Source organism: Ochotona curzoniae, unplaced genomic scaffold (assembly GCF_017591425.1).
Source record: "Ochotona curzoniae isolate NIBS_2020 unplaced genomic scaffold, NIBS_Ocur_1.0 scaffold_3890, whole genome shotgun sequence".
NCBI lineage: Eukaryota > Metazoa > Chordata > Mammalia > Lagomorpha > Ochotonidae > Ochotona > Ochotona curzoniae.
In genome coordinates this window covers 11,271,374-11,297,142 of record NW_024467115.1, presented here as the reverse complement: position 1 = coordinate 11,297,142, position 25,769 = coordinate 11,271,374, and the positions used below count along the sequence as shown (strand labels likewise).

The 25,769-nt window shown below is 39.4% G+C and overlaps 1 protein-coding gene across 1 annotated transcript in view; it reads left to right on the top strand.

The window, feature by feature from the left end:
* ARHGAP18 (Rho GTPase activating protein 18) overlaps nt 1-25,769 on the top strand; it is a 127,175-nt gene that overhangs the window by 74,371 nt on the left and 27,035 nt on the right. Inside the window, exons 4-8 of the mRNA XM_040965220.1 lie at nt 3,704-3,767; nt 9,288-9,463; nt 17,478-17,643; nt 20,364-20,455; nt 24,112-24,189. Coding sequence (XP_040821154.1) covers nt 3,704-3,767; nt 9,288-9,463; nt 17,478-17,643; nt 20,364-20,455; nt 24,112-24,189 — 576 coding nt within the window. The remainder of the gene's footprint in view (nt 1-3,703; nt 3,768-9,287; nt 9,464-17,477; nt 17,644-20,363; nt 20,456-24,111; nt 24,190-25,769) is intronic.

Here is a 25,769-nt window from a genome sequence, read left to right as displayed (position 1 = left end):
TGCCATTCCGGTTTAGTTCCACTCATTAAAAAATGCTGGTGTGTCTCTTTGTTGTACAGGGCTACGTCAAGATACATTCACAGAAAAATGGAATGAAAAGATAAGTTTATTTTGGTGCAGATATTTTTGTGAGATCATAGATGAGGAGTTTTTAAGAAGTTCCTTGTTGTACTGAAAAATTATATAGATTTCAGCATTGTCCTCATTTTTTTAAATGTGGAAAGCAAAGACACAAACATCTTCCATCCAGTGGTTCACTCCCTGAGTGTTTGCATTAGGGAAGGATGGGCCAGGCAGCAGCCAGGAACCAAGAACTTGTTCCTGGTGTCCCATTTGACTGGAGTTTGGCGTACGCCATCACCTGCTGGCCCCATCAGTGTCAGCAGGAACCTGAATGGAAAGGGGAGAAGCCAGACTCCAAAGCAGGCACTCCAGCACCGTTTGCCGAGATCCCAATAGTATCTTAAATATTGCACCAAATGCCAGTCCCTCAATTTTTCTTTGTATTCCCATTTTCCACAGACTTTTGGAAGTTCCTGGCATAGTAGTCACCAATACTTTGTATCGACAGTGAGCACAAAAGATTGGATCCCTTGCCTTTCTGAAAGTTCTATAGAATGGTTCAGAAAAGTGTGGCTGTTAACACTCAGTGTGATGATCCTGGGTCGGGAATATTGTCCTTCGGGTGTTGGAATCTCTTCTAACCCACCCAGGGCTGATAGAGAAGGCTCCTTCTCTTATCTGTCAACACTTGTAGGACTGTCTGCTTTTCCTTAGACTCATCTAGAGACAGATGCAAGTGGAGTGGGAGGAGCTCAGTGCATGAAGTACCTTCCCCTTTGTGTTGGATGCTTAGCGTTGTGGCTAGCACTTAGACGGTGATTAATACATGTGAATGGAAGCTGTTGCAGTCAGGTGAAATCCAAAGAACTGATGAATAAAAGGTATCATGAGAAGCATGGTGTAAGTATCAGACCTGTGAGGCCTACTTAAAACAGCTGGTTGTTGGTTATTTTTTATCCTGGAGGAAATAATAAAACTTACACATAATCTAAATTGTCATTCCTTCTTGCTTTAAAAAAAAAAGAAAGAAAGAAAAAAAAAGGCTTGCTACCAAAAACACCAAAGAAGTCAAATGCACTCACCAGTGTTCTTCAGGTCAAAGTTGATTTGCATTCTGCCCTGAATAGCTCTGGGTTCGAACACCCAGTGGGGAGGTTAGAGTGGCAACAGAGGAGACGGACTTGCGCAGTAGTTGTACAATAGCAGTTGCTCCTGCCCCCAGTGAACATGGACTGGGCTAACTGCTTTCCATGTTGCATCTCATTAAATCCTCACAGCTGTCCTGAGAGGGAGGTATTAGCATTTCCATTCTGTGGCTGAGGCTCATAGACTTTAAGCAACTTGTTCAATGTTCCATAGATAGTAAACCCAGATTTGTCTCATTCTGAAGTGCCTGCTTCTAACTACCCTCTATCTTGCTGTATTTTTCTTTCCATACATGACTCCAATGTTAAATGTTCTGAATATTGGTCTGACTGGCACTTTGTAAACAAAGGATCATAAACGGTTTATGATCCTTTGTTTTGGAAAAATGAGATAAAAGGCCTTCAGTTATCTTTCTGTCATATAGGGGCTTTTGGCTTTTTGCAGACAACCCTTGCTTCTAAGAAATCCTTTTTGGCTGCAGATTGCTATTCTATTTGCATGGCCAATTGTAAATCAATTGCAGTCCACTTAAGGTGAATTCTGGGATATCTGCATTGTTTCAGACAATGCAGTTAAGCTCAAGTTAATCACTCGCTTACCACCCAGTGGTCACTTGGGACCACCATTTATTGGAAGGACTTGACTAAGTGCAGCTGTAGAAAAATGAATAGTAAGGAAGAAATATAATATTATGACACTTCCTTCCCAGTTAAAACTTAACTCCTAAGGGAGTAAAGAGGAAGCTAAAAGCGGGAGGGAGCAGCAAGCTGAACTTTAAGCAAGATATACACAGTAGGCTTCCTGTCTGGCTCCAAAGAATGTTGCTACTCAGTACTAGAAGCAGTCTTTTTGAGCAAATTTTTGATGATGTCTAAAACATAAGGTTTGAGTCTAAGAGTTGGTAGTTTGTATCATCTGATGGAGTCATTAAGAAATAGTACAAATAAATTAAAATAATGTTAGCTTGCTTACACTGCATGCCTCTAATTGAAACACGCTACCCATTAGAAATTCACTCTACGTCCCCAATCCCTGAAGCAAGCATGGGCTGGCCATCTTCAGTTGCAATTGTTCTGTTCGCAAATAAGTGCATATTCAGCCATTCCATTTAAAATGCTTTCTCATGAATCTCCTGCTGACACTAGGAAATATGATACAGAAATGAGTACCATCTGCACTGCCATCTTCTATTGCTAAGGAAAACAATCCCGACCACATGCTTGAAAATATGTGTTCCAATGCACGGTTAGAATCACTCACTGTTTTCATTGTCCCTTGCAAGCGTGGCCCCCTGTAGGCTTGTGGGAGAGAGCAGAATTGTATATTCTATATCCTGAAAGAGAAGAAATGTGGCACCAAGTCCACTGTGGTGGGTACTGTTGATCTTACCTACCTGCTGCTCCTATGCTTTTCTAGCATCTAAGATTGCAGGTGACAAGAGCATCCTTTTCATCCAATAGCTAGCTTGAACTGAAATACATGCTGAGGAGACGAGAAAGCCCATGTTTCCTTCTGTACAGTTGAAATCCAACAAAATGATGGAGTTTAAAAATAATGCATTCAGATTTATTCTTTGTGTGATTGATTCAGCCCGAACCACCTGAACTCTGAATTCCTTCCAAAGCCTGTCCTGGAAAGAGAGAAGTCCTGTCTGGCAGCACATGAGAGCGGGGCCAGCCGTGTTTACCATGGCCATGAACCCCTTGGAGAGTGGCATTCTGTAGGTGTCGCTGCGCTAATTCTTGACAGAGGGAGTTCCTGTGAACATGTTAGATCTTTGTGATAATCTAGTCTTAATTAATTTCACCTTCATTATTATTAGCTTTTTCTGTATTTGGATACTTTTTGTTTTACAACCAGCATGCCAGCCTGTAATTTGGTTTTATGGCTGCATTATTGATATAATTCAGACATAGACTCATCCATTCGGTGTGTATAATCCAAAGGTTTTCAGTATGCTTACAAATTTCCTACCACCATCACAATTAATTATAGCACATGTTCTTTGTGCCCAAAACAAAGCCCATGCCCATTAGCAGTCACTCTTCCCATTCCCTTCACTACTCTAAAGCAATCTTTCTGTCTCCATGGTTACTTGTTCTGAACATTTCATATTCACAGAATCAAAAAATATGTGGCCCTTTGTGACTGGCTCCTTTCACTTAGCATGTCTTCAGAATCCATCTGGATTCTAGCATGCATCACTGCTTCAGTTTCTCTTGTTGAATAGTATTCCATGGTACGAATGGAGATGACACTCGATGAGCTCATGTTATGGATATTTTCAGCGTTTTTACATTGCATTGGGTCTTTTGAGTTGCTGGTCATCAAATATTCGCTATACTATAGCAATTGCATGTGTTTTTCCTCCACTGTGTATATTGTAATTCTGACTACATTTTTTGTCCTCTCCATGTTGGTAATAGTTATGCACGATTCCACTTTCTCTGGTTGTGAGTTGGGGATGACTAAATGGCCCATTTTCTATGTTTAGGCTCCAGATGGCACTGCATTGCAGTCAGTCGGAACAAATGAAAACAAATACCGAGGAAAAGATGGTATGTTGGACCTGGTCTCTTGTGTGTGTGTGTGTGTTTTTTTAATTAGTCTTACAAATATTTCTTATCTTTAGAACATTCACCTTGCATTCTACTAAGCAAAATCTGTTAAAATATTAATATGCATTCCCAAGGTGTTACTTGCATATAGTTGACCTTCTTGTTTTCATGTGTATCTGTGTTTGACCTGACAGCCACAGGGAGGATCTGCCTCTGCCCGTGTGCTTACCATGTGCTAGGCACTGCGCAGAGACGGCCACCTCATTGAATGCATTCAGGAACTCGGTGTAGTAGGTACTCTTCTTAACCCATTTTATGGATAAGAGAACCGAGGTTTCGAGAGATAAAGTCACCTTTCCAAGGTCAGAGAGCTATAAAATGCAGCCAGCAAAGGGAAAGTTTTGCTCCCACGTTACAAGTTAGTAATCTGTCAATGGGCTAATTTTCAGCTAGTTTAGAAAAGCTTTCAATACCAAAATTACAATTCTTTTGAACACTTGAATAGAATTCTTTTCATACTTGTGTCTTTTATATTTCATAAATGATATATAACTTCGAGACATGAATAAAAATTATTACTGTGGCTTTCCTAGTACTTACCAGAAAATAATATAGCTTACACACTTTAGAAAAAGAAGTAGTCAAAATTAATTCCATATAGTTAAACTTAATAACTGAAACCTTAATTGTTTGCTTAATTATTAAAACTTCACAATTGAGGTGTTCTTGCCGTGAAAAGGGTAGAATTTGGGTTGAAAGTCGTTAGTGAAGAATGAAGGGTCAAGCTTTTGAGGCCCGGAAATTGGCTCCATTCTAGCTGGGAAAACTGTGCATTAAGACCAGATAATATGGAACATTGTGGACTTTTGGAGGGCCCAGTGTCTTTGCTTTTCCTTCCCTGCTTTACTCAGAACTCATCCCCAGCACCCCAACTTTGAAAAAAATACATGTGCTTGTATATGTGTGGGTGTGTACACACACCCAAGTATACATCGGGGATTTTCAGAAAATCCACAGAAAATGTATAATATGAAAGATCTGTATAAGACCTTAAAGAAATATTAAACCAAAATAAATTTTCTCTATAATTTCATTTTTTTTCTACAAACTTTTTGACCTACCCTCGTGTATGAATAGCTCTCTCTGCGTTTGTAACACCCTTGCTTTTTTTCACTGTTCTGTGCAGGCTTCTTGTTACAGCAGAGTGCGATTACTGGGTATTTCCTCAAGTTTTGGTATCAGCAGACACTGCAGTGGCAGGCAAGCTGGCATAGCTGGCCTCTGCCTGCTGGAGAGCTGGGTCCTCGGCAGACACAGACCAGTCTTTTGTGCCAACGTCAATATGCTTTGGGGCCTTGGGGAAGAGTGACTGGCAGCTGGTTAATGGATCCTGAGTAAAACGTTGTCGTTTCTTGGTGCTTTCCTCCCTGGCCTGAGATCATGATGTAGGCAGTATCCGCAACAGTTCTGGAAGACAAGCTCATTTAGATGGGTTCTTTCCGGATTAACTTCCAGCAGGCAAATGAAATGTGACACACTTGCTGCCTGATTTACATCTGCTTTTGCTGGAATGTTGTGAAGTGAACACAGGGCCTTCAATCAAAACAAGAGAATATGTGTGCGGGATGCCGGCAATCCCAGAAACAGGGGCTTCTGCACCTGTTCCGGGCAATGCTGGGCTCTGTCCCTCAGCAGTGAATTTTCACTGAGGAGGATGCAGTATGAAGTAGATGGACACAGCTTCTGAAGTTCTGGAGTGGAACGATTTGTGATTAAAGTCCAAAGATTTGAATGACATAATATATTTTAGATGTTTTCACACACTTGGATTTCCAGACATGTTCAATCAGTGATAGCTACTGGAATTGAAAAAGTTACAATGTTTTAACGATTCAAGGATTACTGCATTTTAAATTAATTAATCCACTTCCAAGTTTCAACCTTAGCTTTTTGTCAAACCACGTAGCTGTTTATGAAGGCTCTGTCTGTGTGTTTGATCATCTCTCAGAATTGTAGGTGGTTTGTGAATCCATTATGGCGATCAAAACTCATCAATTCTCAAGTCCCTTAATATTTTCATCTAACCCATACTACATCAACGTAACACATTCATATACTTCTTCAGAAGTGAACTGAAATTAATTCTAGAATATTTATAATATTTAACACATCATAAGTGCTATGTAAGTAGTTATTATATTGTATTTCTCAGGAAGTGATGACTAGGAAAAAATCATCTGTAAATGTTCAGTACATTTTTTTCCTGAAAATAAATCGTTACTGTAAAAGATGCCTGCTCTATTCTCAGTATTTTCCATACATGGTTGGCCAAATCCTTACATGTGAACCCTACTAATACAGAAGGCTAACTGTACTTAGATATATTGCAAATGGAAAGGATTTATTTAATGTTCCTTTAGTAGATAGACTTTCTTTTGATTTCTATGAGGAAAGAAAAAAAATCTGTTTTATATAAAGGTATTTCAGGACACTTTGAACAACTTGGAAGCTTTAGGGTTTTGTGAAGTCTTTATAACCTAATGCTCTTAGCCAATTCAAAAGATCAGAGATTAAAGAAATCAGATTATTTATACTTGAGGAGGTTAAGAACTGGCAGTGTTACCCCAGCTGTCTTCTTGGTGAGTCTCGCTGAGAATCATTGGTTCCGCGTGGTATTATCCAGGGACCTGCCCATTTCTGTTGCAACATCTCCTTAGCCGGCCAACTATTTTTCCTAATATCTGTCTTGTCTTGAATTTGCAGTCAAATTCAGCGTTCTGTATAGTGTATGTTTCATTTTTACCATGGTTTATAAAGGTTGTTGATATGTTTTAAATGTGCGCTAGCTTAATTGCAACTGTTATTCAGTTCCAAACTTATTTGTGGAGGTGTCTGATACGGACCTGCTAAGCAGTTTTCAAATTCTTCTCAATAAGCACTCAGCCACGGGAAAGATAGCCTCTAGTTTCAGAAAGGGGTTAAATAGTTTTTTTTTCCTTTCAGAGCACTTTCCTAGGAAACCAATATACACATCCACCAGAACAACGCGGTATAAAACCACACAAATGTCAAAGTGCACTTTGACCTTTTTTATTAATTTAAAAATTAAGTCCTGAAAAGGAAGTCTTGTCATTCTTTTCAAATATTAGCACAGATTGAAAACATACATGTAACGTAGGTGGTAACATAAATATTATCAAGTATTCTTATGTTTGGAACTAACACAGGCACATGCTAATTTCTTAACTATGAGATACTGTTAGCTTCAATCATGTGATTGGCAAGGACAGCACAAACTGAAATGTAAGATTCTTGTGTTCAGACTTTTTGCTCCAAATTGGAGCGTTAAGGCCAGCATAGGGACCTACTGGACTCTCAGCCAGGCATCACTCTATAGCTCACATGTCTGTGAGTCCTATTCTGTTTTTTAATTGGATGGAATAAAGTGAAATTTTGTATTTCCTTAATTTTATTTTGGTAATGACAGTTACTTATCTCAAGCAAAATACTTATTATCTCAAGAGAAGACTTTAATAATATATGTGACATATTGCCAAATATTCAAATGTATCATTTATCACTTTGCTGTGTTATTATGTGATCATCTTAATTGGTAAGCATGTAAATGGGCCATGTGAATTTATTTTCTAAATCAGAGCTTACTACCATGAGTCAGAACGTCTGCAATGAGAAAAATGTTGGTGCTCCTGGTTGCCGGTTCCAGGAATTTTCTGATGTTTGTTGCATGAAAGCCAAAATTTAACAATCACATTTGGAATAGTTTTTTTCCAAGTTTAAATACAGCATTCTCCTCTTTGCTGTCTGTCCTCTTCCATTTGATGATTGACTACCTAAACACCTGTCACAGCCAGAGCTGGGAAAGTTCGAAGACACGATACAGGAACTTCTCCCGGTGCCAGAGGTGGCTGCAGGAGCCCAAGGATTCAAGCCACCTCGTCGTTTCTCCCAAAGTGCACATCAGTGAGAAGTTATGTTGGATGTAGTAGGGGGACTCCATACAAGCACGCACTTCTGCCATGGCTGTGAATGTTCCAAGATTCTATTTAGTTGCTGCTCATAACACCCATCCCCAAGCTTGTGTTTCCAGAATTGAAGTTTTTGAATGTTCATTCTTAGAGGATTTTAAATGAAGAAGCCAAAAATGGGGCTGGCAGTGTCATATTGTGGAATATGCCAACCGTTCCTGTCCTGACTGCTCTACTTCCAATTCAGTTTCTTGCAAACGTTCTTGGGAAAACAGTGGAAGATGGCCCAAGTCCTTGGGCCCCTACCACCCATGTGGATGACCTGGAGGAAGCTCCTGATTGTTGGCTGTTGGCTTTTGTCTGGCCCAGCCCTGGCTGTTGGGAATGAACTAACTGATGGGATGCCTTTCTCTCTCTAACTTAGCCTTTTGAAAATAAAAAATGTAACAAAGCCGAAACTACCCAAAAGAGAAAGAGTAAACCAAAAGTACCAAACAGTTAAGGTGTGCCCTTGATATGTTGATGTAAACAGGAAATTTAGTTAATTGGTATTTTATAATTTTGGAGACTAATGTAGTCTTTACTGGAATGAAGTGCAAAACTTATTGGTTCCTGTACCAGGTACCTCTATCTTTGACTCCCACAGTGATGTTTTGGCATTAACTCTTGTGTTGGAATTTTTGCTATGATAGGCAGATAACATTCCATCAAGGAAATGTAGGGTGGATAAGAGATTAGGTCCAGAAGTCTGTTTCTTGGTATTAGGAAATGATATAGTATGTCCAAAGTTTTAAGAGCAAGTACTACTGATCACATCTCTCTCTCTCTTTTTTTTTTTTTTTTTTTTTTTTGGTCAATTCTCCAGTGTAGATTAAAACAGCACTTGAATCTATAAAATTCTGTGACTTTGTTTTTTTTTTTTTAAGATTTATTTATTTTTATTGGAAAGACATATACAGAGAGGAAGAGAGATGCAGAGAGGAACATCTTCCATCCGATGGTTCACTCCCCAAGAACCGCAGTGGCTGGAATTGAGCCAATTTGAAGCCAAGAGCTTCCTCTGGGTCTGCCATGTGGGTTCAGGGTCCCAAAGCTGTGGACCATCCTCAATTGCTTTTCCAGGCCACAGGCAGGGAGCCGGATGGGAAGCAGGACCACCGGGATTAGAACCGGTTCCCATAAGAGATTCCGGTGTATTCAAGGCAAGGACTTTAACTGCTATGCTATCTAGCCAGGCCCAAAGATTTTCATTAAGAATTTTGTATCTTATGGAAATGTTTTGGAATTAGGTCCAGTCTAAGAGCTGTAATTTCACAGTTGAATTATAGCTTTCTGCTAACCACCATCTCTTTGTCCTTTGGCTAATCACCTTGGCAGGATTCTGTGTGTGTGTATACAAATTTTAAAAAAATAGTAGTAATTGTTTGGACAAAAAACAAATTTCCAAAAGATTTCATGTGGTTGATACGTACAAAGTAAAAAAAAAATAGGAGATAAAACAAAGAATATAAATTTCATCTTCCCCTTTCCTCAGACCATTCATCTAACCTTGAGGTTGGGCCAAAGAAGTTGATCTTCCCAACAGCTGAAGATGCACCCACTTCTGAGACAGACATCAACCTGGAAGTATCATTTGCTGAGCAAGCAGCCAATCAGGAGAGCATCAAGGATAAGACCGAGAAGCGCAAAGCTGATGATTCCTCGTTGCCTGTACGTTACATGACGCATGATTTTGACCAACAACGGAACCTAAGTCTTACCACCTTTTTATTTTTAAAATTTAGAGCACACAGAAAAGTGGAAAGAGTAATTGGTGAGCACGATTTAGTGTTCACAGATAGATCTATCCGTGATGAACACTTTTTAGCCATTCCTTTCTTTTTGCACCTAACTTTATATATGTTGTGCTATCAGATACAAACACAAAACAAAGCTCAGTTACAGTATTTAAGAAGTTAGGCATTGAAGTGATAATTCCATTTGTCTGTGTTAAAATTCTCTATTCTTTTTTGGGATTCAAACAAGGTGAACACATCACATTGGTTTTTCTCATCTTTCTGATGTCCTTGAAACTAGGTCCCCTGGTTTTTCTTTCCATATATACACACATATTTAAAAAAATTATTTGAGTATAGGCTAGCAATCATTTGGATTTATTTGTTTTCTTCACAAATGTCTGTAATGATTGCCAGCTGGGGGCGTGAGCCAGTGTATAATTCCACGTCACACCTAAAGGTGGCAGGAACTTGCCCATCAGGGTCTGTATTAGAAAGTTGGACTAAGGAGTGGCAGCATGTACTGAGACCAGGTACTCTAATCTCATCTGTGGATGTCTGACCACAAGGTCAGAGTCCAAAGCAGTTTTCTGATTTTGTTTCCTCATGACTTGGTTTCAGTTAAATCTTTTGGACCGTAGGAGCTGTATTACTGCATCAGTGGTGAACATACTTCTAATTGTGTCCCCGGAAGAAGTTCTTGGCGACAGATGTTGACTAAGATGTTCACTGCATCTCACATCTAAAGATCGATTTCTAGGTGTAGTTCATGTTACTTTGTAGCCCCAGGGTTGGGCAAAAATCTTTTTTGTCATTAGCCAGTATTTTACCTTCCATTTTTAAATCTTGCCTAAAACAGCAGATTGAGGTCTGTGAAAGGTTTTTTCCAATCTACTCTTCTTTATTCTGTAACAATTGCTTTTCTTCCACTTCTGCTTCTTCGCTTCACTTCTACAGACTGATGGCTGCCTTTTGGCTCGGTGTTTATAAATCATCATCATTTCTCTTTGATGTTAATGTTTACATATATTCGACCATTAGTGACCCCTTCCAGAGTTGGTTCCTGTCTCATTGTTCACATGCTTATCAGTCTGCTACTTCTTACTTTGCAGCACAAAATGTTCGTGGCTCACCTGGTAATGTTCTCTTCTCGGGACAGACGATATCTATGTCTTCAAGAACTTCACTTTTCTTTCACGCAACATATTATATTTAGAAACCAAGCTCTGTGTACTGAGTGTTCTCTTTGCCACTGAATGTCATCTACTTGTTTAGAAATGTTTATACATTTATTTGAAGAATTCCACACACACAAAGAACAATAGAATGAACCACTAAATAGTTGGCACCCACCCCACTGTTATCAACCCAAGCCGATCCTAACCCTTCCATATCCACATCTGACTTGCTGCTCTGTGTTTTTTTGAAACACGTCTCTGATCCTATTGTCTCATCGATAAGTATTTTTGTTGCAGAAAGATGAAGGGGACTCTGAAACATACTTCCACGTTGCCATGGCTGTCTCTTAAGAAATGGATAACAGGTCTTCATGTCACATACAGTGTTGGAATTGTACTGTTGCAGTCATGAGCCAGATATGATCCCTGTATGGAATTTGTGCACATGTCTTCTAAGATTCTTTTACTTGCTTCCCCCGTTTCTCTCTTCCTGCTTCCCATTGCCACAACCGCACTTTCTTCCTTTGTCTCTCTCTGGTCGCTTGAACTTCTCTTTCCTATCAACTGGTTGACTTTGAATGTAGCACATTTTAGTTCAGTTTTTTTGTATGTAGAGTACTTCACGTTTGAATCTGTGGTTGTGGGTTCTCTATCAGGAGACACATCTGATTATTTCCTTTTTGTTGTTTAAACTAGCAGTTGCTGCTGCTGCTGAACACCTGGATTCATTAATTTATTAATAGATATGAAGTCATTGTGTCCTAACATGTTTTCTTAAGATTTGTTTTTTTTTTTGGGGGGGGGTAGGCAGATAGACAAACTTTCTCAGAATGCTCAGTTTTCACCATTGTTTTATTTTTTAATAACTTTGTTTCAGCATTTTTTCACTATTAGCAGGTTAATGTCTATATACATATGACAAAAATAGCATCTTAACAGATGGATTTCTGCGCATTTGATATGACCTTAGACAAGATTTCCCATGCTTACTTGATGTGTTTTCTGCTCCAGACTTAAAATTGTCTTTCTGCAAGAAGCCTAGTTCCATTAAATAGAAGAACATTTTCCTGATGCAGGGACACTGCAAGTGTCCATTTCTGAGTTGGTCATTAATTTCAAGCCTGCTTAGAGGACAGAAATCTATGGGTTTTTTTTTTCCTTTCATGATGAGAATTATGACCTTCAGGAAATACAGATGATACATCTACAATATTAAGAAATTACTTGTTTGGCATAACCTGTGTTAATGCATAATTCCGTCAGAATAAGAATGCTAACCCAAAACACCATCAACCATGTGATTATTTCTATTGTAAGAGGGGTTAGACTTGTTTTTGCTTGGCTGAGGAGAACTGTTCTCAAATTCTGTATGGTAAAAATTGCAGTGCTTCAGATGGAATGTTCTCTGTATGACTAAGCCACTACCTGCATACATGGTCGAGTTCATTTCCCTCATTTTATTTTCAATTTTTAAAGATTGCTTTTTTGACATTTAAACTATTTATAAGTGTATAAAATAGGTATATAGTCCAGAAGTCAAATACAAAAGTAAGGCATATTAAAAGTTAAACTTCCATTCATGAGCCATTATCCTTTAAATCCATACCTCGGGGTAGCCCTCACACATACTTTTCTACCTTGTTGAGTTTCATTACTGCAGAGTTAGCAATGTACTCTGGACATCATACACACGTAGCTGTTTTGCTTATTTATTTTCATCTGATTTAAAGGCAGAACAAAGGGATACATTGCGAGAAAGAAACCTTCCATCCGCTTTTTTACTCCCTTTTTAACTCCCACATGAGCCAGATGGGTCACCTGCGTGAATCGGCAGCTCGGGTGCTTGAGTCACCAGTGGCTGCCCTGCAGGATGCAGGAACAGGAAATCTAGATGAGAAAGGCAATGTGTGCTGGAATTAAGCCCTGGGAACAGATCTTGATGTTGCAAATAGATTTACTTCACTGTATCACAATACCAAACCTCTTTTTAAGATCTGCTATATTGTTTAATCAGTTCCCCAATGTCAGACAACTAAGTTAGTTCCAGGCTTTCTCATATGATTTTAAGGATCGTTTTTTTTTTTTTATACCTAGTGGAAAAAGTAAAACTTGGCCCACAGTGATGAGATGCATTCCCTGATAGTCCATTTTTCCATTTTTTAAGGAGTTATTTATTGGAAAGGCAGAGTTACAGAAAGAGATCTCACATCAGCTGGTTTACTCCCTAAAAGGCTGTAGTGGCTGGGACTGTCCTGGACCTATGCCAGGAGCCAGGAACAACTTCTGAGTCTCTCAGATGGGTAGAAGGGTGCAGGAACTTGGGTCATCTGCCACTGCTTTTCCCAGGCACCTTAACAGGAGCTGCATCACACGTGGAGCAGTGAGGCACAAAGCAGTGCCCCTAGTGGATGTTGGCATTGTAGGTGGTCACTTAACCCACTAGGCCACATCTCTGTCCCTTCCAGACTGTTCAGGAAAGTATGACTTCACAGTGATATCTTCATTTCTGAAGATGGAAAGATGAATATAGTCAGTGGAATCTAAAGAAAATGAAGACCTTTGACTTTTGATTCAAACAAAGGGATAAAATAATTCAATCTATGTTTGGGAGATGTTTTAAAACAGCACTGCCTCCCCCATTTTATTCTCTTTAACACACTATCCTGGGTGCATCCACTTGCTTGATTTAGTTTGTGCTGTTCCCAATTCAAAATGACCTCTCTGTTTCTGGCCCAGTGTTCTGTATTTGCCAAGGATGCTTAAGTTACCCTTTAGTAACTAACTCAAAGACAGTCTTTTCGGAATATTTTTTTTTTCTTAAGACTTATTCATTATTTTTATTGGAAAGTGAGATATACAGAGAGAGACAGAGAGGAAGATCTTCCATCTGATGATTCACTCCCCAAGCGGCCACAATGGCTAAAGCTGCGCTGACCCGAAGCCAGGACCAGGAGCTTCCTCCAGGTCTCCCATGCAGGTGCAGGATCCCAAGGCTTTGGGCCATCCTCAACATCTTTCCCAGGCCACACGCAGGGAGCTGGATGGGAAGCGGATCTGCCTGGATTAGAACCAGCAACCATATGGCATCCTGGCGCATTCAAGGCAAGGACTGTAACTGCTATGCTATCTAGTCAGGCTCCTGAATATTTTTTATTAGATAAAAATATAAGTCAACCTTTTACAATTGAGATACATGCTTTTCATCCTTTTCACTAATCTATGCATTTGTGTATCTATCTGGATCCATCCACTATACAGCCATTTGTTAGAATCGTTGTGTTGTAGAAATTGTGGATATGTTGTAAACATTGAGCAAGTCCTTAGCAGGGCTAGAGGAGTATTGATACGCAGCACTCTACAGTAGGCGTCTAAGCAGATGAAAACCTGGAGTTCTGTTGCTACTGCATGCTTCCCTGCTTCTGTAAATGCGCAGGTGACTCTGTGTGAGAACACCGTCTGTGACCTCCTGGCGTAGTCACTCCTGTTTTCTTAGGCACTGAGCGATCTTTGTTAATCCTTTATGATCACTCATGGTGGAATTGGGTTTCACCTCTGACATTGAGAGATTGAGTTTTATAAACCTGGGAAGCACTCCGATTGGAGATTTGACAGCTAGGGATGGTGTGCACACACGTATTGCACAAGCTGTGTTCTGCAATTCGTGTAGCTCTTAAGTGAGCCCACACTGTCCCTCTTCCTCATCCGAGGGAGACGAAGCCTCCCTTCAGGGACTGGACTTTGGAAGTTTCGCTTTGGCTTTCTTTGTTGGAGCTGGAGTGATAAGTAACAAGTTGATGATTGGTGATAAGGTGCCTCTCGCAGTCACTCCTGTATCTTGGCTGTCACAGAGAAACACAGTTTGGGAAAGCACCGTTGTTAACCTATGGGAACACAGAGGATCCAGGCCCTTACAGTTTTTGAGACATTCTATTTCATTTTTTCCTGTAAACACATTTTTTTGGAAGATAAAGTATCTTTCTTGCTGAAATTCTATTGCCTTCTCTTAGCCAAAGAACCCAGTGTTTTAACTAAACAAAAACGACAGGAAATTTACTGAATATTTAAAACTGCTGCTATGAATTAAACATTTGGAGAAAGAACTAACTCCTTCATTAAGCACAATGCTTAAATAAATAAATAAATAGACAAATAAGTTCATGACATATTGCTAGGTAAATCAAATGTTTAATAACATTTCAACGTTCTCTAAATATTTACCTTGGGAAATACTTCAAATAATTGTGTTGCATGAGTTCATCTTATTAGACCAAAAGCAACTGCTGTTAATGAAACATTCAGAATTTCTTAAAAAGCAAAGGAATTTTGAAGTTGCTGGTAAATCCGGTTGATTCAGCCCTTCAGAAAAGAAAGCCACTAGCAGAGATATGAGACCACACATGAAAAGACATTAGATTTTCTTTTTCATTTTAAAATCAAGCACAGGAGCAGCCATTTGACATGGTGGTTGAGACTGCGCTCAGGACCTTTGCATCGCATCTCCAAGAGCCAGGGTTTTGAACGGGCTCTGCTGTCCGTTCTGGCTTCTGCATGATTTGCCTTCTGCGCAGCAGTAGTTGCTGGCTCAGGTGTTTTAGTCCCTGCCAGCCCCATAGGGGGCTTGGATTGAGGCTCCTGGCTCGTGGCTTCTTCCTGACCCAGCTCTAGTTGCTCTTTGTGGGCTATTGGAGAGTGTATCTGTAGACAGAAGAATTCTGTTTCTCCGTAAAAAATAATCACTTTAAAAACGAGCAGTTTGGGGAAGGCATTGTGGCACAGTGGGTAAAACTGTTTCTGCAACGCTGGATCCTATTTATGTGCCTGTTGATGTCCTGGATGCTCTACTTCTGATCCAGCTGCTTGCTAATCATCTGGGAAGGCAGTGACAGGTGGCCCGAGTGTTTGGGTCCCTGCCACCCGTGCTGTAGATCCAGAAGAAGCTTCAGGCTCCTTGCCAAGTCCTATGCCAACTGGAGCCATTGCAGCCATCTTGGGAATGAAGGAACAGAGGGAAGGTCTATTTCTCCCTTCTTCTTTTGAACTCCTTTTCAAGAAAACAAAGTTTAGGGCGAAAAAAAGGATCAGTTAACCTCAGTACAAATCAAGGCAGAAGCCACCAGCCCTTAGCCTTGTTGGATTTGAGGCTCTGTTTTTCTCCCTGTAGGCTGTGTGTCTGCCTTGGTCAGTGGACCGTGCAGAACACCTGACGTGTGCCAGACTCATGGTACAACAGGGCTGCAAAGGTGATTAAGGTCTATGCCCTCCTTTCAGGCTTCATAGTCGCAAATCCGCACCCATCAACCTAGATTCCCCCTGCCTGTTGGGGACAGGGTCGGCAGAATAGCACAGAATGGTGACTTTATTTAGGACTTAGAAAATCTGCATTTGCTTTCGTAGAATGTCACTGGCTGTGTATCTTTTTTCTTGCTTTCCCATAAAATTTAGGGGAAATAAAGATAGCGATGAGTTGTTGAAATTGTTTTAAAAGCTGTCTGAGTAAATCAGGTACTAGTACCAAATACTTGGTGAGTATTGAGCCTCACTATAATCTTACAAGGTGGTTCTGTTGACTTGCTCATTTTCCTGATGCAGAAGCTGAGGTACAGGAAGTGTTTGTATTGGCCAAAGGTGATGTACCAAGCGAATGATGGAGACCCGATTTGCCCCCTGCAGTTTATTTCCATGCTCTTAACCCCTATGCACTGCTCCCTGCAGGCCACTCATAACAGTGATGAAAATTAACCTAAGACTCCAAAGACAAAGGATTCAGCAGAACATGCTTGGCAAGTAAATTAAGTGAGACAATCAAGGGTGAACCCAAAAGATACAATCTAGTCATGATTTTTATCTGATTATTACAGAATGACCATTATTTATATTAAACATAATGGAACCAAAATTTGCACTAAATATTTCAGAGATATTCCTAGTTTTTACACCACAGGGTATTTTCTTGTGGTTTAATGTGAATAGAGGTTGACTTGGTAGTTAAGATAATTGAGAAAACTGAAAAACACCCAATGTGCTACTTCCTGGCCCGTGAACTTGGGTAGTATCTGTATGCCTTGGTTTATTTCAGCAGTGATAGAAGGAGCAGTGGCAAATATATCAGAGTGCTTGAGAAACCTTTAGAAGTATAAGCGTATCACCGACTTTGAAAAGTTGCTCTTTTTCTTCCCCTCTTCTTTTCCTTCCTTTGCCCCCTCCACCTGTTTTATAAATAGAAAGGTTAAACAGTTGCTAGCAGTCATGGAGCTAATCAGTAGCTAGATGACTGCGATTTCGTGTCGGTCTCTGCACAGTTCCACTACTCCATGCACCACAGCCTTTCTGTGCCAGTGTGCCTTGGTACATAACGTGTGAAAAAGTGAGAGGGCTGGCACATTCTGAGCACATGCTCACGGATCCCGTTCCGTTCTCCCTTCCTTCTCTTGATCTTTGTGTCTTGCCATCTTCCTCCTCCCTTCCCACTTTTCTTCCCTCCTGTTCGTGGCCAACTTCCCTTTTGATTCTAAGGTTCATTCAGCATAAGTCATTTGCGTCGTTGGATTCAGTGTCTCTTTGTTCTCTGAATTAGGCCATCAGTGCTTTGGATGCATGGTCAGATTCCATTGTCAACCAGACTTACGGTGTCGCCTGTTAAGCTCTCCACAGCTTTGGGGGTGTTGTAGCAGGATCGCTCTTCATTCTGACTTATTTCTAATGCAACTTTTCTTCTTGCATTAAGAAGTTAGATACTGTAAACTTCTACTCTGCTAATGGTATCTATTTTAGAATTACAGATTGCCAAAGGATAAAACGGGGACGACAAGAATTGGCGACCTTGCACCCCAGGATATGAAGAAAGTTTGTTCTCTAGCACTAATTGAACTGACTGCCCTGTATGATGTATTGGGGGTTGAACTGAAACAAGAAAAAGCTGTGAAAATGAAAACGAAAGGTAATTTGGAAATGAGAAAAACATTTTCACTTCTAAAATAATAGGGATAGAGTTGGTTTCCTAGTGATAGTCCTGGAGGGCCAGGGGAGCACTCACAAAATTAAATACAAATTGGAATTATTTGACATTCAGATTCTAAATCACTACTTTCATAAATTGTATACATTCTATGAAAATATAAAATATCCTAGATTACAGAAAATAAAAGAGGGCCAAATAATCTAACTCACTGAGAAGAAAATCTGAATCAAGGAAAATTTACTCTTGTTCCCTCTCCTTTGCAAACAACCTGCAGTCATGCCTTGGTTCACTTGCAGAATTGGTTCTAGAACATTTGCTCTCCCACTGCCCTTACAGATAATGAAATCCTTACATTATCAAGTACAATATACAAAATGGTCTAGAGTATGCATGTACTCTCATGTGCTTTAAATTATTTCTCAATATTTAGCATTTCTAATACAGTACAAAAGTACAGTGCAAATACTATGTACATAGTTGTTATACTAGACTATTTAAACAGTAATAAGAAAAAACCAGTCCTTGTATGTTCAGTAAAGATGTAATTTTCCCCCTATTTTCGATCTGTTAGCTGAATCTGGCAGTGTTGGAACCCGTGCCCTGGATACACAGGCTGACTGTATTTTAAAAGATGCATTTCATACACATATATTTCCAAAATCAGTTCTTAAAAAAATGACTCCAGCGTGGTTGACTCCGATCACTTGGCTTCCTTGGTAGATAAGAAATGCATAGGAATAGTTTCCATTCTGTGCCTTTTTTCATTTACATTCTGTTTTGAACTGTTTTGCAAGAACATTCTTTCCCCTAGAAAATAATGTCATTGTGACACGTAGTGCCACTAGATTATATTCATCTTGAGAATGTGTAATTTTTATTTTGCAAGCTGTTTGCTTTACATCAGCAGAATTCAGTTTTTATAACATGATAAAAAACAAACACCTTTTCAGTTCTTGTTTCTTCAAGATTTTACTGGCTTGGAAACCCCGATGATTGTCTATTGGCGAAGATTGACTCTCAGAATCTCTGTCCTCTTTTTTCATCTTAAAGGAAACTCCTAAAGAGATACCCAAGAATGAGGATTATTGAGTTGCTATGGTAACATTAGCAAAGACAAGTATTCACCTGATGTTAAGTTTTAGAGGCAGCTTCCTGCAGGGCTGAGGTGTGCCGCTTCTCATGGCATCTTGTCTTGCTGTCCCTCATTCTATGCTAGTATTTGCCCCTAAAGGCTGGTGGGTAAATTCCCAAGTTAAATTGTCTTTCTGGTTTTCCATAAATGTGTTATGGGGAATGAAATGTTGAATTGTCTTAGAAACTTATCCCAAAGCCTTCACAAATAGGAGGATGTGTAATTTAAATGGCCATGACTCAGTGCTCAAGATTTTTAAAGTGGCTTAGAAAAATGTTTTTTAAATTGCATCCTCATGGAGAAATTTTGGCTTGTTCTCATTAAGTTGATCACTGTTAACAGGACCGAGTCTTTGTTTTTTTCTTTTTTTTGAAGCTGCTTGTGTCAATCCGAGATATTTCTCTTAAACACTACACTATTGGCATTTCTGAGGATATGTTTCTGAATCCTCGAACTACCAAATTATTTAGCAGAGTGCTGACAGTATTGAACTCAGTGTCATTGTCCAGTGTTCCTCACACCACAAGGTAATCCCTTTTCTGCGTTCTTGGATGATTTTTATTTCCCCAGATGACTGTGTCCTAAGGAAGTACCCATCACTGCTGTGCTATTTATCCACGCAGTGTTAGGGATGGAGTACACATGCCACGTGAAAGCTGTGCTCACACAGGACTCAAGTTACAGGATGGTGATGCGGAGAGATTATAAACATTACGTGTCATTTTTCTCTGGAGCTGTTGTCAAGCATGTAGAACTGTGATTTTTTAAATGTAAAGTGTCTGCCACATTTTGCAGGAACAGTTTGTAGAACAATACACTATGAACTGATTTCTCAAAAACCCAATATTGACATATTTGTATATTGTCGAATATTGAATGTGCATTTAGTGTGGAAAAGATGAGTGATACTGCTTTTTCTACAACAGGTGCAGTTTGCATTAGAAAATTATTTGTGGACCCAGCTCAGTAGCCCAGTGGATAAAGTCCTCGCTTTGAACACTCTGGGATCCCATATGGGCACCGGTTCTAATCCTGGTGGCCCTGCTTCCCATCCAGCTCCCTGCATGTAGCCTGGGAAAGCAGACAAGAATAGCCCAAAGCCTTGGGACCTTGCGCCCACGTGGAAGACCCAGAGGAGGCTCTGGGCTCCTAGCTTCGGATTGGCTCAGCTCCGGCCATTTCAGTCACTTGTGGACTGAGTCACTGGAAGGAAGATCTTCCTCTCTGTGTCTCTCCTGCTCTTTGTATATCTGACTTTGTAATAAAAATAAATAAATCTTTTTTTTTAAAGACAGTTGGGTATTTTTTACATTTACCCAACTTTCTATTTCTCTTATGAAACAGCATTTTTTTTCTAGTTGCCTTTCCCTGCCAGATCTTTCTGAGGCATAGCCAGAATGTTTCTGTTTGGCCTAAGTGTGTGTGTTGCTTAGATGATGTCATCCACCAAGTAGTTACTTGAGGACCTGTTTGGCTGACGATGCCAAGTTGATGCTTAAGCATTTTGGTATGAATGTTTTATAGATATTTTATTGACCAAAGTGAAGAATTTGTTTTCGTGTTTCAGATTCTGGTATTTTTGGTGTTCCATTGACGGTATTGTTAGAGCAAGATCAGAGGAGAGTACCGGGAACTCGAATACCCTTGATCTTTCAGAAAGTAAGTTGGCTTGAACTGATCGGTGTGGAGAGAGCACACTTGAACTAACAGTGATTTTTTTTTGAGATTGTACAATTATAATAGAGTTTTCCAATGGGTATGCTCTTGTATTTTTGTACTGTAATTTTCTATTCATGAAGCAAATTTGTTTCCAGTGCTCATAATTTTTATTTCAGGGTGATGCTTTCTGTGTTATTACTCTAGCTGTGATTACCTGGCATCATTTTCCTGTCTCATATCAACTGGCTTTGTATAATTGAGATTTCAATTCTATAATACATAGGGAGTGGGAACTGCTTATGAATTTCTGGGGAATTGAATGTTCATGAATATTTCATGCCTGTGTGTGTTTCCCAGGTTTTCCTATTTACAGTGAGGATGTCCAATTTAATTTACCAGTGCCTACTCTAGAGTAGGCAAAGAAACTGTAACGTGGAATTAAAAGATGATTGCTAAATTATCAACTCACTTGTGCAGTCAACACTCAATTATTCATAAAGGGATTATCTGCAGTAATAAAAAAACTTCAGGCCAACCTCTGAGCCATCGGTGTTAGGAAACCCAGATTACATTTGATAAAAGCTAGAGAGAGTGTAGTGAGGAAGGAGTCATGTCAGTTGTAGACCACCTAAGTTATAGAATTGTTGCAACATCCCAATGTCTACAATGTCCAGGCATAGTGGAAATTGATTTACAGTTGACTGACTCAACAAAGACATCTAAAGCTAAGCATAGTCTACTTGGTGCTGTTTCTTTTATCCCAGCCAGCATCCACCTGTCTTGCCTTCCAAGCTTTCCTCATGCCCACCATTATGTGCCAACCTTATTTCTCCTGAAGATACTTTGTTCTGTGCAGTCTCACATTTGTAGAAATATTATTGTCACAGCTAGGATGGGCATTATAACTAAATGGCTGCAAGCTGAAGCCTGGCCCTGCTGACACACACAGTTCACCATGAAGCCAGGAAAGTTCAGTCGGCTTTGGTTTCCATGACTTGCTTAGCCTGGAAGAGATTATGTTTGATCCCTCGAGAATAATCTCGCTTTTCATTTTTCCTTGAAATCATTGTTGAGTTTTTTGAAATATTAGTATTTCAGTACTGCGGTATGCACTCAGTATCCTGGAGACCGTGGCCATCCACCAGTGAGGACTATTTGATGACATCCTTAAGATCTAATTCCATAGAACTCAAGGGGGATGTCAAAGAACTGACTCGTAGGTGATGCTTCTCTGTCGCGTCCCTTGGGAGTTAAATGCAAAACATCACACAGTGTGTTACGCAAGACTCAAAAAATTATTAGCTGAAAATTCAACTATATCTTCCCTCAATTTTATAAAAAGGAATGGGTTAGAAAGTACTGATTGACAATACATGGGGAGTGTGACCCGCAGTATCATTAGTAGGCTTGGAGGATTGTTTTTTTAATTGTTTAGGAAGAATATGCAAGGAGCAGAGCTTCTCTGTATCGATGGATGGAATGTGTTTTTGTTTTTTTTCTCAGAAGCATGTTGTTCCAATCATATTCTCAGTAGGGATTAGGAAGTAAAAATCTTGTTAAATTTAATTCATGGAAAAATCTGATTTATAATCTCATTAGCAAATCCAATGTTCTTATTGTCAGACTAATCATTCAAATCAGACATACTTTGTTTCAGAGAGTCTGACTTCATTTTCATTTTATTTTTCATTTGTTGTGATTGATATGTGCTTTGAGAAATGCTATTAAAATTACAAAGTTACAGAATAGAAGATGAATTAATACAGAGTAGTTAAGATAGTCAATACAGTTACTTTCTATTTTTATGTCAAGACTTGGAAATAATAGGAATGATATTAAGTCTTATGTACATTTTAATCACATAAACCAAACATGTTGTGTTAAAATGTTATTTTCACATTGAGAAAGGTGAGAGAATATTTGACCTTCCTTCCCATCTATCCAAATAACTATCTTAGGTGCTGGCATTCAGCTTCAGAGAAGAAGAATAATAATAAAATAAAAAGACCCAAACAAAAAATGTCCAGAAAATACGGTCATTTGGCTATGTAAAAGTAAAAATAAATTGTTCTATATTTAATGTAAGCAAAAGGCATATGTTACTGAAAATTACTTTATTCCACTATCTAACATTTTATTTTTTGTTAACTGAACATAGAAATATTTAAAATTTTAAAGGTGATATAAAATGAAAATTGGTTGTGCACAGTCTGCTTACAAATTTGACTTCACATGCTTTACTGCATAATGTCAATTTGATCTATACTAATTCATGTTAAAGTATGGCTGTAGTTTTTTTTCTGGTGTAACATTAAAAATGAAGTTGGAAAATATTCCAGTTGAATTAGAAAAAAAAATAATGTACTATTTTGACTGGTCAAAGTTGCTTCCTTTTTCGGCTAATAATAAATCATTTGGGAAAAGTGGAGTGCAGTCTGTTTAAATCAAGGCCCTTCCCCTTAGTGCTTCGCTTGACAATAATCTAATTCCGGGTTAGAGTATGTAAGATCTTAGGAAAAGCCTGCCATCTTTTCCAGTGTCTACATGTTGCACCTTGTCTAAATTTAGAATATTTAGGCAAAGGCCAGAAGACTTCATTTGTGATGCCATGCTTTCTTCTCATGGACTTTTTTATGAAGAGAGGAAAAAATCAGCTCCATGCAGTTTATAGAGCTTTGGTAAATCATTAAAGGAGGCTGCCTTGGGAAAAAAAAGAATAAAATCTTACGTTCTTTTGGCATTCTGGAAGGTTTTATGCTGCAGGATATGCAGAGAGTATGGTAATAAATTGGTGCATGATTGAAGACCAAATAGCTCTGCGTTTCTAAAGTAGGAGAAAGCTGCTGGGAAAGAGGGTGGTGGGTGATAAGGAGGGAGAGCTGGAAAATGCTAGTAAATTGCTTTATCTTTAAGATGAGAACATGAAATTGATTTCCTTGAAATAGTGGATTACCCCCAGGTAAGGGTTTGTGTGCTGCCCAAGGAATAGCATATTCAGTTGGAAGATGATTCTGCCAAGAAACAATTTTATCTTCTTTGTTTCAGTTTGTCTTGGTAATTCTTCCATTTGCCTTTGAGTGTGGGTGAGTTTGGCAGGGTTCTAGAGATCCACAAATCTGTATGTATTCATTGGGTATCAGATATAATGTGGAGACCCTGTACAAGAATAATTTGGTTAACCACTAAGGGCTTAAAAATGAATATTTGCAACTGGGGTTTTTTTTTTAATTTGAGTCAAATGTAATTATTTTTTGGAGAAAAACTAAAAATTAGATTCTTCGGGCTTAAAACTAGGATTTCATAGGATTCTTTTGATTTCAAATTGATGTCTCAGAAAAACCAGAAGGAATGAATGTCCTCTGTGGTTTTTCAACCAGGAACATCTTTACCTAGTTAGGACTTCTATAGCTGTTGTATGAAATTACACATTTTTTTGTCACAAGTAGAATAAGATCCGACTTCTCAAAATCAGAACAGGAACTTGTGATGCATTGTTTTGAAGGATGCTGATCATTCATTCATTTGAAACTTCATAAATCCCAATTTCTCTGTCCCTGTAATAGGTTTTCATTTATTTCAATGTGAAATAGATACAAAATTTGGAATTGTACGTGTTACAAATATCAAAGTCAGAGCATTTTTCTTTTTACATACAGCTGATTTCTCGAATTGAAGATGGAGGCTTGGAAACAGAAGGCCTCTTGCGAGTCCCTGGAGCTGCCATCCGAATCAAGGTAACTTCTTAATTCTTTAATGTCAGATTTTGTGATTTATGCTTTTGCATTTTAAAATCCAGCTTTATCTTTCCCACCCCTTTGTTCTCTTATAGAAAGTGGCTAAATAAAATTAAAATTGGCACTGTGGTGTAGCATGCTAATCCTCTACCTGCAAGCACTGGCATCCCATATGGATGCTGGATAGTGTCCTGGCTGTTCCACTTCCCAACCCCGCTTCTTGGTTATGGCCTGGGAAAGAAGTGGAGGTTGGCCAAAGTCCTTGGGCCTCTGTACTTGGATAGAAGAGCTAATGGAAGCTGCTGGTTCCTTGCCTTGGATCAGCTCAGCTCTGGTTGTTACAGCTATTTGGGTAAAAAGCCAACAGATGAAAGACCCCTCTGTAAAATCTGCCTTTCAAATAAAAATAAATTTTTTTAAAGTAAAATCCATCAACATTGGATTGATATTTAGATCTTCTATATTGTCTTTTGTTGATTTGTAGGTTTTGATTTTTCAAAACTACTCTTTTCTGTGATAAAGAAAACATGATGAGTTAAAATATGTATTGGGGATTCATGATAGATAGATCTAGACGAGTAATTGTAATTTGGTGTTGTGTAGAAGGCAGACGTTAGACTTTTGGAAGGGAACAGATGAGGCACTTTGGCCTGAGTCCCCATGTGGTATTTGTCTTTAGTGACCTAGTGGAGAGATGATTGGGCAGCCACCTTCATGGTGTGTATGGTCCTTTGTCTTAGTGCACCCAGGAGGGCACTGGAACAGGTGAGGAGATTCAGACTTCCTAGGTTGAACTCTTCCTCTCCACTTTCCTTCTCCTTTTCCTTCTGAGTAGCATTTCCTTCCCATTCTGCAAGAGCATTTTGCATAGCACTTCATCCTTGTGCTTTAATCCTACCCAAATCCAACCTATAATATCTTGGAATTCAAAAACAGGGTCGAAGGAAGAGATCTTCTCTGTCCATTTCATCCAGAGGAAATATTCAGAGCTGGGTCAGGATGAAATGATTATTCCTAGATAGGAGGCGGATGTTCCATGAGTGCCAGGCTTTGGTGCTGCTGAGAGCCGAGTGGCTCGCTACACATTGCACCGTTTGCATCAGCAGCTTAGTGAAAAGTTTCTTCAGTTGAGACAGCTAGTTCCATCCCACTTGACTCTTTCTCCTAAGTGATCTCATTTGAATAGGATTCAAGTAAGCTGATACTCTGTTCACAAACTTCAGCTTGTGTCTCCTGAGTTGGGTGTCTGGTTCTAAGAACTCCCTGAGACTGTTTTGATGTGTTTGTAAGTTGGCAAACTTCCACCGACTTAGCCGATGGCAGGTTTGGCACTAGTCAGGGACAGCGTGTAGGATCCTAGGATAAGCTGAGCAACCTATTCTCCTACCAGGAAATAGTCCCTTAGAAACAGACAAGGTGACGTCATGTTCCCCGGGTCTGCTGGATGACAGCTTCTCCTGCAGCCTGGATGCAGGGTGCTCGGGATCTCGCGGAGTGTCATGGCCAACTCCACGGGGGTTAAAAGCAGGTTAATCACGGTGCAGAAAAGTGAATTTTACTTCGTGACCTGAAAGCTGTCA